The sequence below is a fragment of the Macrobrachium nipponense genome, chromosome 7 (genome assembly GCF_015104395.2).
Source record: "Macrobrachium nipponense isolate FS-2020 chromosome 7, ASM1510439v2, whole genome shotgun sequence".
Classification (NCBI taxonomy): domain Eukaryota; kingdom Metazoa; phylum Arthropoda; class Malacostraca; order Decapoda; family Palaemonidae; genus Macrobrachium; species Macrobrachium nipponense.
This window is the reverse complement of record NC_061109.1, coordinates 85,188,287-85,203,286: the sequence shown is the minus strand read 5'-3', so window position 1 is coordinate 85,203,286 and position 15,000 is coordinate 85,188,287. Positions and strand designations below refer to the sequence as shown.

At 36.0% G+C, this 15,000-nt stretch overlaps 1 protein-coding gene across 3 annotated transcripts in view; it reads left to right on the top strand.

Annotated features, from left to right (window-relative positions):
* The window catches only part of LOC135217000 (spondin-1-like), a 958,013-nt gene that overhangs the window by 731,751 nt on the left and 211,262 nt on the right, over positions 1-15,000 (top strand). For all 3 annotated transcript variants that reach the window (XM_064252561.1, XM_064252562.1, XM_064252563.1), the window contains exons 3-4: positions 4,305-4,429; positions 7,195-7,328. In XM_064252561.1, coding sequence (XP_064108631.1) covers positions 4,305-4,429; positions 7,195-7,328 — 259 coding nt within the window. The remainder of the gene's footprint in view (positions 1-4,304; positions 4,430-7,194; positions 7,329-15,000) is intronic.

The following is a 15,000-nucleotide window of genomic DNA, read 5'->3' as shown; positions in this document are numbered from 1 at the left end:
GTGTATACAACAAATGAGTGATATGGTTGCGTTTAAATGCTGCACGGTTACGCGTAAACTAGAATGTCGGTATGCTCCATGTATTTGCGTATTTTGGGCGGTTCAAACGCAGAGCTTCAGTTTTGTTTTGTTTTTCACATCAGTGGTTTGTTTAAATGCAGAATCATGAAGTACTAAAAATGATGACGCAGTTTGTGGCAGAACCTTTGTATGAACTAGTACGCCACGGATGAATGCATATATATATATATATATATATATATATATCAATATATATATGTAGTACTGTGGGTGTGTTCTGTGCTGTCTGTCTGTCGTCGTCTGTCTGTCTGTCTGTCTGTCTGTCTGTCTGTCTGTCTGTCTGTGGTCGTGCCTAAATTAAATGTGTGAGTATGTTTACATAAACCTAATTTCCAGAACATTAATGAAACCTTATTTTCATATATCCTTACAACCCTGTGATGTAAATAAACCAAAAATAGTGTTATGGTGCAGTAATATATAATTCGTGGCGTACATTTCATAATGCTATGAGTAGCGCATTTGCGACGTTCTTAAATATCTTTTTTTTCTTTCGATATAACTCGAACGTAGACCGTATAACATGTGTGACTAAAACATTGAACTTCACGAGGTAAGAAAGTTCATTTTGCTCTCTTTAAATGCCTTAGCAAACATTTGTATACAGATTATGTACGATAAATGCGTGAAGTAACTAAGTCTACGGGCATAACCAGCTCCATTTCACGGACAGAACCAGCTCCGTTTCAGGTAGGAGGAAACCCCATTACAAACCATCTTAGGGTGCCCACTATAACTCTGCCAAGTTTCATGTCCATCGGACCAGCCATTTGGCCGTGATTGAATGACAGGCGGACGGACAGACAGACATAACGCCTATTATAGTAAGGTTACCCTTTTCACGAATGAAGACCTTATAATGATTAGGAAACTCAAAGCGTACTTTTGTCTGTTTACTAAGAAAAAATAAAATTCAAGACAACTGCGTCTTGCTGTCTTGTAATGCATAATTGAATCAGAAAAATAAATCACTTAATTTTCCAGTGGTTTTCGAAATCCGTCTCAAAAAAAAAAAAAAAAAATAAAACGGTTATATTGTGGTATTTGATGTACGATATCCATCTTATTCTTATTGACTTCAGTTCCACAAGACTCTCTTTCTCTTTCTCCTGATATCTACGCGCCAGTGAAGATTTTATGAACCAATACTGAATCACTTCCCTGTCGGCAGGAGATATGAATTGCAAATTCATCCTCCTTAAGTGGCTTTGATGTTGCGTCGAGCCTTTACTTATATATATCTTAGGGCTACACTTAAGAAATAAGTGGAGATGTTTTGTTGTGGTCTGTGAGAAGAGAGAGGAGAGGAGCGAGAGAGAGACGAGAGAGATAGAGAGAGAGAGAGAGAGAGAGAGAGAGAGAGAGAGAGAGATAGTTAACATTCTTCCCATTTTACAAAAAGTAGTGAAAATTCAGGTATTCCATTTTACAAAAAGTAGTGAAAATGAAAATTCAGCTATTCTATTTTACAAAAAGTAGTGAAAATTCAGGTATTCCATTTTACAAAAAGTAGTGAAAATTAAAATTCAGCTATTCTATTTTACAAAAAGTAGTGAAAATTCAGATATTCCATTTTACAAAAAGTAGTGAAAATTAAAATTCAGCTATTCTATTTTACAAAAAGTAGTGAAAATTCAGGTATCCATTTTACAAAAAGTAGTGAAAATTCAGGTATTCCATTTTACAAAAAGTAGTGAAAATTCAGATATTCTATTTTACAAAAGTAGTTAAAATTCAGGTATTCCATTTTACAAAAAGTAGTGAAAATGAAAATTCAGCTATTCTATTTTACAAAAAGTATGAAAATAGACTTGATTTCAGGTATTCCATTTTACAAAAAGTAGTGAAAATTAAAATTCAGCTATTCTTATTTTACAAAAAGTAGTGAAAATAAAATTCAGTTTCTATTTAACAAAAAGTATGAAAATTTCAGGTTTAATTCCATTTTACAAAGTGCGAAAATTCACGGTAAAATTCCAAATTTTACATAAAAGTAGTGAAAATTAAAATTCAGCTATTTATTTTACAAAAAGTAGTGAAAATTCAGGTATTCCATTTTACAAAAGTTAGTGAAAATTCAGAATATTCCATTTTTGCAAAATTAAAAGTGAAAATTCAGATATTCCAAAATTTTACAAAAGTATGTGAAAATTCCGGTATTCCATTTTACCAAAGTATGATGATTCAGGAATTCCATTTTAAAATTTCAAAATTGGTGAAAATTCAGATATTCCATTTTTACAAAAGTAAAAGTGAAAATTCAGAATATTCCAAAATTTTGCAAAAGTTTGGATAAATTCCAGATTTTATTCCATTTTAACTTAAAAGTATGAAAATTTCAGATAGTTCCAATTTTACAAAAGGTAGTGGGAAAATTCATGATATTCCATTTTAACAAAAGTAGTGCAAAATTCAAGTATTCCATTTTACAAAAGTAGTGAAAATTCAGGTATTCCATTTTACAAAAGTAGTGAAAATTCAGGAATTCCATTTTACAAAATTAGTGAAAATTCAGATATTCCATTTTACAAAAGTAGTGAAAATTCAGATATTCCATTTTGCAAAAGTAGTGAAAATTCAGATATTCCATTTTACAAAAGTAGTGAAAATTCAGATATTCCATTTTACAAAAGTAGTGAAAATTCAGGATATTCCATTTTTACAAAAAGTAGTGAAAATTCAGGTATTCCATTTTACCCAAAAGTTTAAAAGTAAATTCGGTATTCCAAAATTTTACAAAGTAGTGAAAACTCAGGTATTCCATAGTCGGTGTTATTACATACCTGAGGGTAAAAGCAGAAAAAAATTAGTACTGAGGAGAGAGAACTCACAATATTTACGATGATACAAACCAATCATAATAAAAGCGCGTTTTATTGCGTCTTCTGCGAACGCGTTAAGACATTATTCACCTTTCAGTTTCGAAAATATTATATGAGTTCATGCAACTTTTTTTATTATTATTATAAATCCACTCATACTTATCTTACAAATGCTCCATTCGTCTTTCGTAGAATCTTCTCTCTCTCTCTCTCTCTCTCTCTCTCTCTCTCTCTCTCTCTCTCTCTCTCTCCTGTTCTATTTCATTTCCATTATTTTTTTTCCTATTATAAATCCACCCTTCCTTATCTTACAGATACCCTATTCGTCTTTCGTAGATTCTTCTCTCTCTCTCTCTCTCTCTCTCTCTCTCTCTCTCTCTCTCTCTCTCTCTCTCTCTCTCTCTCCTATTCTATTTCATTTGTATTACCTCTTATTATCTTAATGTACCGAAGTGGTTTTAGTTTTCTGTAAAAGAAAACTATTGGGATGGCTCTTTGTCTGTCCGTCCGCACTTTTTCTTTCCGCCTTCACATCTCTCTCTCTCTCTCTCTCTCTCTCTCTCTCTCTCTCTCTCTACTTTTACAAAACAGGTATACATTGACGTATGACTGAATCACGAAAGTTTGGAACATGATAAATGCATAAATAAAGGTATAAGCCACGAAGGGAAGTGAAACACTGGGGTAGCTGCAAGACCTTCGACTCAACGTCCTTTACCTAGCAAGCTGACTCATTGATCCATCTGAATACGGGAAACGCAAAAAGCACAATTCGACAGCTTTGTTATTTTGCTAGCTCCCTCTCCGCTGCCCCGTGGCCTTTGTGCTGCTTCCGGCCTGGAACCGTTGTTTTAGTTCCAGAGTTATGTTGTAGAATGAAAGCGAGATTGAAGAGAGACTCTGTGAATGACTTTCGATAATGGGAATGTAATAAATCATCTCTTGCTGTGTCGCACGGAGCCGTGGAGAGGTCTCGTTTCTTTCAACGTTCATACAAAGCTACCTTATGAAATACGGCTTTAAAAGTCTACCGTGAATTAGTGAAAGATTTTTCTTAGATTCGCGTTATTCCAGATCAGCAGAAAATAGTACAATTTCTGTAGTCTTCATTAATGCAATTGCTGTACCTTAGATAATTTTACGTGTTTCTAACAGTAAATATGAGATTATCTTCATACATTTTTTAGGGGATTAAAAAAAAAAGAACTAAGCAGAAGCAGCATTACTACAATTTGTAAAAAAATTATTATTGTTTTCAATTCCAGGAAGTTTGAAAAGAAAGAGCAAAGGTATTGCTTCAGATGTTGTATAAAATCCTAACAAAAAAAAAAATGGTTCAGATGTTACCCCTCGAATAAATCAAGATAATAATAATTGTATTCTTGTTTGTTTCCATTTCAGTGAGTCTGCAAGGATGGAGGACTCAGTACTCAGTGCAGAAATTCACGGGATTCATGCTGGTGGTGGAGGCGTCCCAGCAGACGCAGACGAATCTCTATGGACCGCGCAGCGTTGGAACCTTCCAGGTAAGACACGGCGTCTTCGCGAGCGGTTTCGTTTGCGGCCCTTTTGTCTCTAGAATGGTTACGGATAAAAGTATTCATCAGTAACGCAGCTGGTGGGATACCAGTGTGTGTATGTGTGTGTGTATGTGTGTGTGTGTTGTCCTTAGAGAAGTGATGCTCTGGTATTACGTTCATTTATGCCGGTCATGTTAGTCCTAAGTTTCCTTCATTTTTTTTTTTTTTCAGTTGATGGATATCGAGAGAATTTTGCAAACGCACATAAACGACTTCTGCGACTTGAGTTAACGATTTTTTTTTTCGGATGTATCTGTTAATCCTAATAGCTATCGTGTGCTCCTATGAACTCCCATAATTTCGCCTGTGCAAATAAATGATTTCGAGGCACTGGTTTCGTTTTGCTCAGTTTTTCTGTTGACGTTAATCCTAAGAGTTTGATGCGTCAAGTAATTGATTTTGTGGCATTAGTTGCATTTTGCGCAGTTTCCAATTTAGTTAATCCTCATAGTGCCTTTGTTCCCTAACAAAATCGTCAAGTGAAAATACGACATGAGCGAATTGAATGGAAATGCAGTTTGGTTCACGTATGTACATTCATGTTTCATCTCGGGAGCGTTGTCTCTCTCGGTGTGTTCGTTAGTTCGTCCTGGGCTGAGCGAGTGTTTGTATGAGATTGCAAAACGCGATTTCCAGAACGGCCCGCATTGGCTGCTGTGGAGAGGAGGAGGAGGAGGAGGGGAGGGGGGGTTGAAGGCAGGCAGTAGCAGTTTCAGCCAGGAAGACAGAATTATGATTTCATAAAAATGAAAGTTGTGGGCGCGCAATTTTGCTCGTATATATTTCGAGATGCGAATCACGAACGCGATAAAACTTGCTAAAAAGGCGGGGAAGGGACCTAGAGGAAGTGCTGACCATTTTTCATAAGTGTGTCCTGATGTTTAGAAAACGCGGTACAAAAGTTGTTGAAAGTTTATTCATGCGTGAACTAATTCAGCACCTTTCTTTCAAAGTTGCACACATATTTATATACATACATACACTATAAATAACTTGATCACGAAGTATATAAAACGTGGGTCCGAACAGGACCGAAAGTACTTGGCTATCTCGCTTTTTCTTTTTTTCCTTCGTGGCAAAAAAACTTTATTTATACATACACTATATATATGTAGTATATATATATATATATATATATATATATATATATATGATGAATAATTATCACATCACCATGATTCATACACAATTCCTTTAATATCTAATTCGCTCTACCTTGGAATTGATATATTTTCATATACGTATGTAAACCGAAGGGGAATTTTTCAGTTGATGACAATTTCGTCCTCTCGTGGGTTCGAACCACCGCCCAGCGGACACTATATATATATATATATATATATAATATATATATATATATATATATATATTATATATATATATATATATATATATATATATATATATATATAATATATATATATATATATATATATATATATACACATAAGAATATAGTCACAGTTGATCCATTATTCTTATATCTTAAAACCACTGGGAAGAAATGAAAAAAAAAGTTGTAAATTCTGACCAGAGTCGTCTTTATTGACAAGCCATCTCCAGAGGACAGAAGATGGCTTATGTATATACGTATATGTGTCTGTGTGTGTGTGTGTATGTGTGCGGTCGAGCGCGTTTATACACTTCGTGATTCGTTGCAATAAATTTTGAATGACGAAACATGTTGAAAGACACGGAAGCGACTGACATTGATTGAAATATCGATATAAAAATAATGCAATGAAAATTCAGTCCCTGGGATAACACAGTAAACGCGAAGGTTTAAGCTTTTGATTGAACGATTAATTATGAAGGACTTTGTTGTGTAAATTACTGAGGTTAATATATCAGGGTTTCGAATAAAATTGATTTTTTTTTATATTTTTGCTGAAACGTTATCTCTTTCAGCGTGATGAATAAAATTCGATTTGTGTGACCTCAACGATGTCTTGTTCGTGTTCAGAATTTTTCCAGATGTGTGGGTGTGTGAATTATTGATGAGAGATGATGTTCAAAAAAGTTAATCTTGATAAAAATGAGTAGGTAGGTGTACTGCAAAGGGCAGCATGCATGTTATGAATGTAGATTTCGATATTGAAAGTGAAAGGGAGATAGCGGCATTTGAATTAGTTATGCAAATCTTGAAGTAGATGATAATCACACCGGTGTTTTACCTATTAATTTTATCTGCTGTCATTGATCGCATATCATCGCTCTTATTTTAAGTGTTGTTCTTCTCCCTTTCAGAATAAAAAGCCATCAGTTAATTATCAATAAAGACCAAGAGATTAAGTTAATATTCAATAAAGATCAAGAGATAAAGTTAATATTCAATAAAGACCAAGAGATGAAGTTAATAATCAATAATGACCAAGAGATGAAGTTAATAATCAATAAATACCAAGAGATTAAGTTAATAATCAATGAAGAGCAAGAGATTAAATCAATAATCAATAATGGCCAAGAAATTAAGTTAATAATCAATAATAATCAATAAAGACCAAGAGAGTAAGTTAATATTCAATAATGACCAAGAGATTAAGTTAGTTAATAATCAACAAAGACCAAGAGATTAAGTTAGAATTCAATAAAAGCCAAGAGATTAAGTTAGTCAATATTTCAATAAAGACCAATAGATGAAGTCGATAATCAATAAAGACCAAGAGATGAACCTCTGAAAAAAAATCTGATTATCACGTTTATTTCCTCAGCTGTACGGCGACGCCCTCACCATGCATTCCGAAGACTGCCCCAACGCTGTCATACAGACCTCCTCGATCTCCAAGAGTGAAATCCAGGTGCTTTGGACCGCTCCTCCCGCCGGCTCAGGATGCGTCATCTTCAGGTGAGTTGAGAGACTGGCTTTTCGAACGTGTTCACGGCACTATTACTTTGCTTTGGGAGTCGATCTCGCCCTGGTAGATGGTTTTGATAGTGGTTCCAGTGAATGGAAACTATAACACATCTCATTGCAGGAACTTCTTTACATACAAGATATGTGACACGTGGAATAAACTGCCACCAGACATTGTAAACAGCAACAGTGTGGAAGAGTTTAAAAGAAAGCTAGACAAAATCATTAGGATACAGTGAATGCACAGTAAAACCTGCTCGTACAGATAAGTGAGCACACGATGACTCCTCTAAGGATGGACTATAACAAGTCTTTGAGACATCCTAATCCTTGTAACTCCAAACTCTTCTCGATATGAAATTTTTTTTCTTCTAAAATTCTCTTTGTTGCTGCTGTTTTTTATTTCTGATGATGCCCGAAATAGCAGTTTTACAATCTTCCATATCAGATGATACCATCAGCTGGAGGTAGAAATTGTATTTAGAAGCTCTCGAAGTGAAGAAGTGTTTCCTCGGAGCTTAAAAAGTGTTTTGCTGATTGGAGTTTGATAGTCCTTGGAACGCATCGTTTTTAAACAGTTTCCTCGTAGTTCTGAACCCTCGATTTGGTCTCGAGAACCCTTGTTGGTTCCACTTGGTAACTCTACTTTTTTTTTATTACTTCACACTTCATAACTTTCCTTCCTTTCATTGTTGATGTATTGTTCGTTATATTTAGGCTTTCATTCCTTTGTTGATGGTACCCAATAAACGTTGAGCTGTAGAAGTTACTCGTAAATGACAAATCTATCAAGTGAGGTTTGCGAAAATCTACCGACGTGACTTGGTAATCTCACTAAAATTTTAGGAAAAGTTGCCGCGAAACATCTTTGGGTTTTTTCCTGCATGTCGTATTCATAACGGTGATATATCCATTGTACCTATAAAAGTCTAATTGTATTAGATCATCCTTTAGATTGAATGTGTTGGGGCTGGCTAATGGCTCCATTAAAATGCCTGGCGACCAGCTGACTCTAACAGTCCCTCGTGTCCTTTTCCGTAGCGAACTCTCTCTCTCTCACTTATTGGGATCCCTCCCTCACTTTCCTAAACGTCAACTCATTCAGCTCGTGCCAAGTTTCATTTGTTTCGTCCTTCTCCATCATGGCGCGATATTCATCTCTACCTATTCCTTCTTCATCGCACACGTTTTCTAGGATCCCTCCCTTACTTTCCTAAACGTGAACTCATTCAGCTCGGACCGAGTTTCATTTGTTTCGTCCTTCTCCATCATGGCGCGATATTCATCTGCCTATTCCTCCTTCGTCTCATATGTTTCCTAGCTCCCTTTGCGATGACGTTCTGCGTCCTCGTAGTTCATCTCTCTTTCGTCCATTTATCTTTTTAATCCGTAACTCTTGCTCTAATTGCTTTCCTGTGTGTGAAACTTGTTTTCCATCGAACATTATTTTATATATTTTTAGATCATCCTGGCTTTCGTGGTTTTTTTAACGCCAATTCTATTTTAGTTTTAGTTATCATTACCCTAATGACTTTGCTGAATATAGTCATATGCACACAATGACCAGGATTTCCGCATGCTTATGATTTCGCTTGTATGAATGGAGACAAACACTGCAGCGTCAGACCTAATATACCAAGTGCTTGGCTTCATCATCGAGATATTCGTCGTCGTCAATGGATATGTTGACTACTATTCTGGCAGATCTGGAATTAGATCTGCCATTGCTTACGCTGGTCTCGCTCGGGTTTTCTTTCACTCAACCTGTCCTCTCTCTCTCTCTCTCTCTCTCTCTCTCTCTCTCTCTCTCTCGTCGTGGTATAGTTGTAGCAGCGAAGCAGTTCTAGAGACTTGCGTTCGATCCCCGAACCGAGCGAAGGGAAGGAACCTCTAGAGAGCGTTCCCCTAGAAATTTAGTACGAGTCCGTCGACATGTGTAGTGCATTTTACTATAACTGGTTGAAGTCGACCAGGAGTGAAAGAAAGAGGGAAAAATAGACATTTATGCTCTTCACTACATCAGAGTGAATACCGTCGGTTCGTCATTGACAGCGGGTGACCTTTGAGAAAGTATCTTTCATCCAAAATAGTTGAAACCATTCGTCAGGTAACTTTTTCTGTAACCACGCACTGTAACCCGAGGAGTAAGTACTTTTGAGAAAAACCTCCTCTTCCGAGCGTCTCTCCCCCTGCAGGATCCAAACGCAGAACGTTTCCCTGTATCCTATTTCTGTCCCTCTCCTTGAAAATGTAATATCTGCGACTCCTTTTTCCTTGTGTGTGTGTCTCCTTTTACGCTCTTCAACCTATGTCTTCGCTGTCATCAATCTTTTCCGCTTGCAGAGCTACACCGGTTGCTCTCCTGTTTCATTCCTCTGACCCGAAAAATGGATGATTGATGATTGCATGTAGCTACTGGGCTTGAGCCGCATATGAAGGCTTACACTTTTCTAAAACAGAATACATTTTGAAAAATGCAGGTCGCAGTAACTGATATTTCTATGAAATTACTTTTTCATATGTGTTTGTATGCACACTGGCGTGAATATAAGAAATATAATTTTTAACTTTCAACCTATACCGTTCGATTGGAAAAGGTATTGTATTTTTGTATAGGTATTTCATACACAAGAATATTACTCTTGGATTTAATTCATTGCCAATCGAAGAAATGCTACATAAGAAAGGACATTTCTTTTTATTAGCGGCTTTTAAGACCACGTTTCATCTTTTGTCCTGCAATGCAATAAGATTTCCCAGCGTAAATTAGTGGTGGTATCTTTTACTTGCAAATATGCTTGAGACCAACTGATAGATTACCGTGGAAATGCATTTACGGTAAGGTGGATTGTAGATAGGACAGAAATACATACAAATATATATGTGTACATCGAGCTACAAATATCCTTTAATATCTCATTCCATCTACCTCGGTGTGGTTTAAAGCTTCACTGTGCGTCCTGACTTTGTTGGGTTTGATGGTTCGAGCCCGTGAGCTGACATATTTCTTATCGACTAAAAAATTCCCCCTTCGGTTAACATATATGAAAATGTATAAATTCCGAGGAAGAGCGAATTAGTTATTAAAGGACATTTGTAGCTCGATGTATGTATATGAATCACGGTAATGTGACATATATATATATATATATATATATATATATATATATATAAATATATATATATATATATATATATATATATACATGTGTGTGTGTGTGTGTGTGTGTGTGTGTGTGTATGTATGTGTACGGTGAAGTTAAGGGAAACGGTGCTTTCCATTATAATTCGTCCAGTTCCCCCAGGAGACGGTAACTGGGAGAGAACATTGAACAAATAAAAGGGTTGCTTAATGTGTGCGTTCTTAGAGAACCATTAATACCATATGTTATTGAAATCTCCCCTGGATTTTGAAAGGTTTGGGTTTGTGGCGTCCCTTTGATCTCTTCGAGTGCATATTCGTTCGGACTTTTATCTCTTGGCGTGATTTCACTTTTGTTCCCCTCAGATAGTTATTCATTACTTACTCGTTGTGATTTCGATAGCTGATTTATTTTTTGTCCTTTCTTTTTATGATGGTTCATGCTTTACAGTGCTGTGATGATTATAAGGAACGGTTACTAGACGCAAATACCTTTAATCAAAACCAGACCGCTACTACAAAATTCTTGCCCTGCTTAATCCTCTCTCTCTCTCTCTCTCTCTCTCTCTCTCTCTCTCCTCTCTATCTCTCTCTCTCTCTCTCTCCTCTTCTCTCTCTCTCAGTCTCTCTCCTCGTCTCTCTCTCTCTCTCGTCTCTCTCTCTCTCGTCTCTCTCTCTGAACCAAAATACTTAAAACATTCATTTTCTTTATAGCTACCTTCCGTAACTTTTACAGTAAGGAACTTTGAACTTATCATGAATTCATAATTTTTGTATTCATTCTGTTTTATATTTGTTTGACCGAATTTCAGTTTTGCTGACTTTTATGATATAATATTTTTTTTCCTCCGAAAGCGCATAGAAATTTTACTTCCGTTCATAGATACTGCCCTCAAAGTCAGTGGCCATATACATCCTGAGGTACCTCAGAATGGCCTCTCTTTTTCAAATTCCAGCTTCAACTTAGTACTCCTAAAAGTCCTCAGCAGTTCGCTAGAAAATATGCTTCTCCTGAGTTCTTTTGTTATAAAATAACTGTGATTGATAGTCAATCATTCAGCCTAAAAAGAATAAATGAACGAAGTTCTATAGAATGGGGCATAGAGAGAAGGTATACGTAGTTTTAATGCCACCTGTTCATATCGTTTGCTTTATCTTTAGCAAAATAGTTCATTTCGTTTTGTGGATTCCGTCAGCCTCCTTAAGTCGTATACCATTTAGACATGGTTGCTCGAGGCGCTTGTCCCAATAATGAGAATGTACCCCTGTTGCACCATTGTCAGAGGCCACTACTTTCAACAGGAAACTGTCATGTGCGTATTTAGTCCTTGTTCCTGAGGAGATAGTGCATGTTTCGCTTGTAGAGTGTTATCATCACCTGCATTCCGTTGAGGTACAAAGTTGCCTCACCGCCCAGTACCAAAAGTCTTTTTATAACTCCACTTACTTTGAAACTGTGAAACCACAGCCTAGGTTGTTTTTCTGTATTGCTTATGTAACTGTATATTTGTTTTTATATGTGTCTTTGATTGTTTTTCTCCTTTTTTTTAAATCTTATTCACATAGTGTTCGGTTTTGTGAAAGATTCAGTTTACTATATTCAAAGCGAGGAGTCTAGACGGCCACTAATTTATAACGAAATCTCCCAAAAAAACACTGAACATCATGTAGGAGAGAGAGACAGAGACAGAGACAGAGAGAAGGTGGGGGGCGAGGAACAAATATTTAGTTACATAAACAATAAACGGAGTTCTTAAAAGACGTAACGTTACTGGGCAGTGCGACATGTCATGTGTTATTTCTAAATTTGTGTTCTTTTTGACTAATGGCGGTAAAATAATGATAATGATAATTATAACAGTAATAATAATAATAATAATAATAATAATAATAATAATAATAATAATAATAATAATAATAATAATAATAATAATAATAATTATAAAGGAAACTGAAGGAATGATAACAGCGGCACAAGATCAGGCCCTAAGAACCAGATATGTTCAAAGAACGATAGACGGAAATAACATCTCTCCCATATGTAGGAAGTGCAATACGAAAAATGAAACCATAAACCACATAGCATGCGAATGTCCGGCACTATGGTATCAGAACAGATAGGGTGATACGTGCAAATAGACCAGACGTGACGTTGATTGACAAAATCAAGAAGAAAGTATCACTCATTGATGTCGCAATACCATGGGACACCAGAGTTGAAGAGAAAGAGAGAGAAAAAATGGATAAGTATCAAGACCTGAAAATAGAAATAAGAAGGATATGGGATATGCCAGTGGAAATCGTACCCATAATCATAGGAGCACTAGGCACGATCCCAAGATCCCTGAAAAGGAATCTAGAAAAACTAGAGGTTGAAGTAGCTCCAGGACTCATGCAAGAAGAGTGATCCTAGAAACGGCGCACATAGTAAGAAAAGTGATGGACTCCTAAGGAGGCAGGATGCAACCCGGAACCCCACACTATAAATACCACCCAGTCGAATAGGAGGACTGTGATAGAGAGAGAAAAAAAAATATTAATAATTATTATTATTATTATTATTATTATTATTATTATTATTATTTTTTTTTATTATTATTATTATTATTATTATTATTATTATTATAACAGTAATAATAATAATAATAATAATAATAATAATAATAATAATAATAATAATAATAATAATAATAATAATAATAATAATAATAATTGTATCAGTAATAATACTAATTATCCAGCACTGCGTCTACAAAATTCGATCGAGACCAGCATTATCGATATAAGTCATCCCTGGACAGAGATGTAATTAAATGGCAGTGCATAGCCCCTTTGTGTTCCTTCAAATGCGAAGGTTTCACTTTTAATCAAAGTGCTTGTCAGTGGCATTTGATCGTGTACTGGTACTGGCGGATTAAAGATGGCGATGAAAGAGAGATACAAATGAATCATTTATTGGTCAAACGGTAATTGCATTCGATTCAGGAATTTCCCAAAGCTTAGATAAAAGTAAATGTAATAGTGGGGTTACCTAATTTCTCCTAAGAGTCATTAGGTTAGCAACATTTTAGTATTTTCGCCTTTCTGGTTCGGCGACTGCATAACGCTAATTCCATTCACGGCGTTTTTTTTTTCCAGGAATGAGGATTTTTTTTTTTTTTTTTCGTATCAGGAAGTCCACTTAACTGTGTTTGCCTCTTAAATATGATTATTGTTTTTGTTTCAAAAATTAGGTACTGGTGCTTTTTTTTAGGCCGAGAATGACTCTAGTAAGTATACCTTTTATTTACTTACAGGCTTGAAAGTAATCTAACGAAAAGTGGATCATTATTATTTTCAATTACGCTTGAGTAGCTTTTCTTTGAATTTCTAGGTTAATTTTGTTCTTTAGTGATGAATCGAAAATTACCTCCTTTATTTTTCTTTTTCTTTTTTTTTTTCCCCCTCTCAGCGCAATGGGTTGTGTTAGTCGGTGCCCCTGAACTATATCGTATGACTGTTTTTAATCCCAGTTCTTTCAACCATCAGAACTACATAGATTGCACTATGCAAATTAACTTGAAAAGCGCCTCAGTGGCGGGTTCGGTATGGTCTTGGCCTGCCTACTCGCTGGCAGCGAGTTCGATTCTCGGGGATTCTATTGATGGGTCAGAGATGTGTATTACTGGTGATAGAAGTTCACTCTCGACGTGGTTCGGAAGTCACGTCAAGCCGTTGTTCCCGTTGCTGAATAACCATATACTGGTTCCAAGCAACGTAAAAACACCATATAAACAAACAAATTACCTTGAACGTAATTATTTCCCCATTTAAATTCGCATATGTTTTGTGACTGCGTTGGTCAGTGTTGGCTGACTTTATCATCCGCTGTTTAGAACTGCATATTTTTTATTTTATTTCATTTTTTTTTTTTTTTTTTTGTACCGAGATCTTAATTGCGTCCCTCTTTGGGGACATTTTTTTTCCTCTTCTTCTTTTCCCTTCCGCTCCGGCATGTTTCTCGTTCAAGCAGCTTCTTTGTGGCGCAGTTTCTCAGCTGCTCCATTTGGTGAACATAACTTTACCTTAGTGACGCTGTTGTTCACTTGGTTAATGTCTTTCCTGGACGGTCTTCGGGGTTTTGGAAGATGGTTCCAGGCTAGGGATCTTTTTTCATCTTGCCTTCTCCTCATTCTTCTTTTCCCGCAGCTATTTTGTTTTTTGAGTCGCATTTTTTAGACTCAAAAGCTTGCTTTCCTTTATTTATAAATTATAGGTCTAGTTTTGGAAAATGGTTGCAGGCTAGGGATCTTTTTTCATCTTGCCCTCTCCTCATTCTTCTTCTTCTTTCTGCGGCTATTTTGTTTTTTAGTTGCTTATTTTAGACTCAAAAACTTGCTGTCCTTTATTTACAGGTCTAGTTTTGGGAAGATGGTTGCAAACTAGGGATCGTTTTTCATCTTGCCTTCTCCTCACTCTTCTTCTTCTTCTTTCTGCAGCTATTTTGTTTTTTAGTTGCTTATTTTAGACTCAAAAATTCTC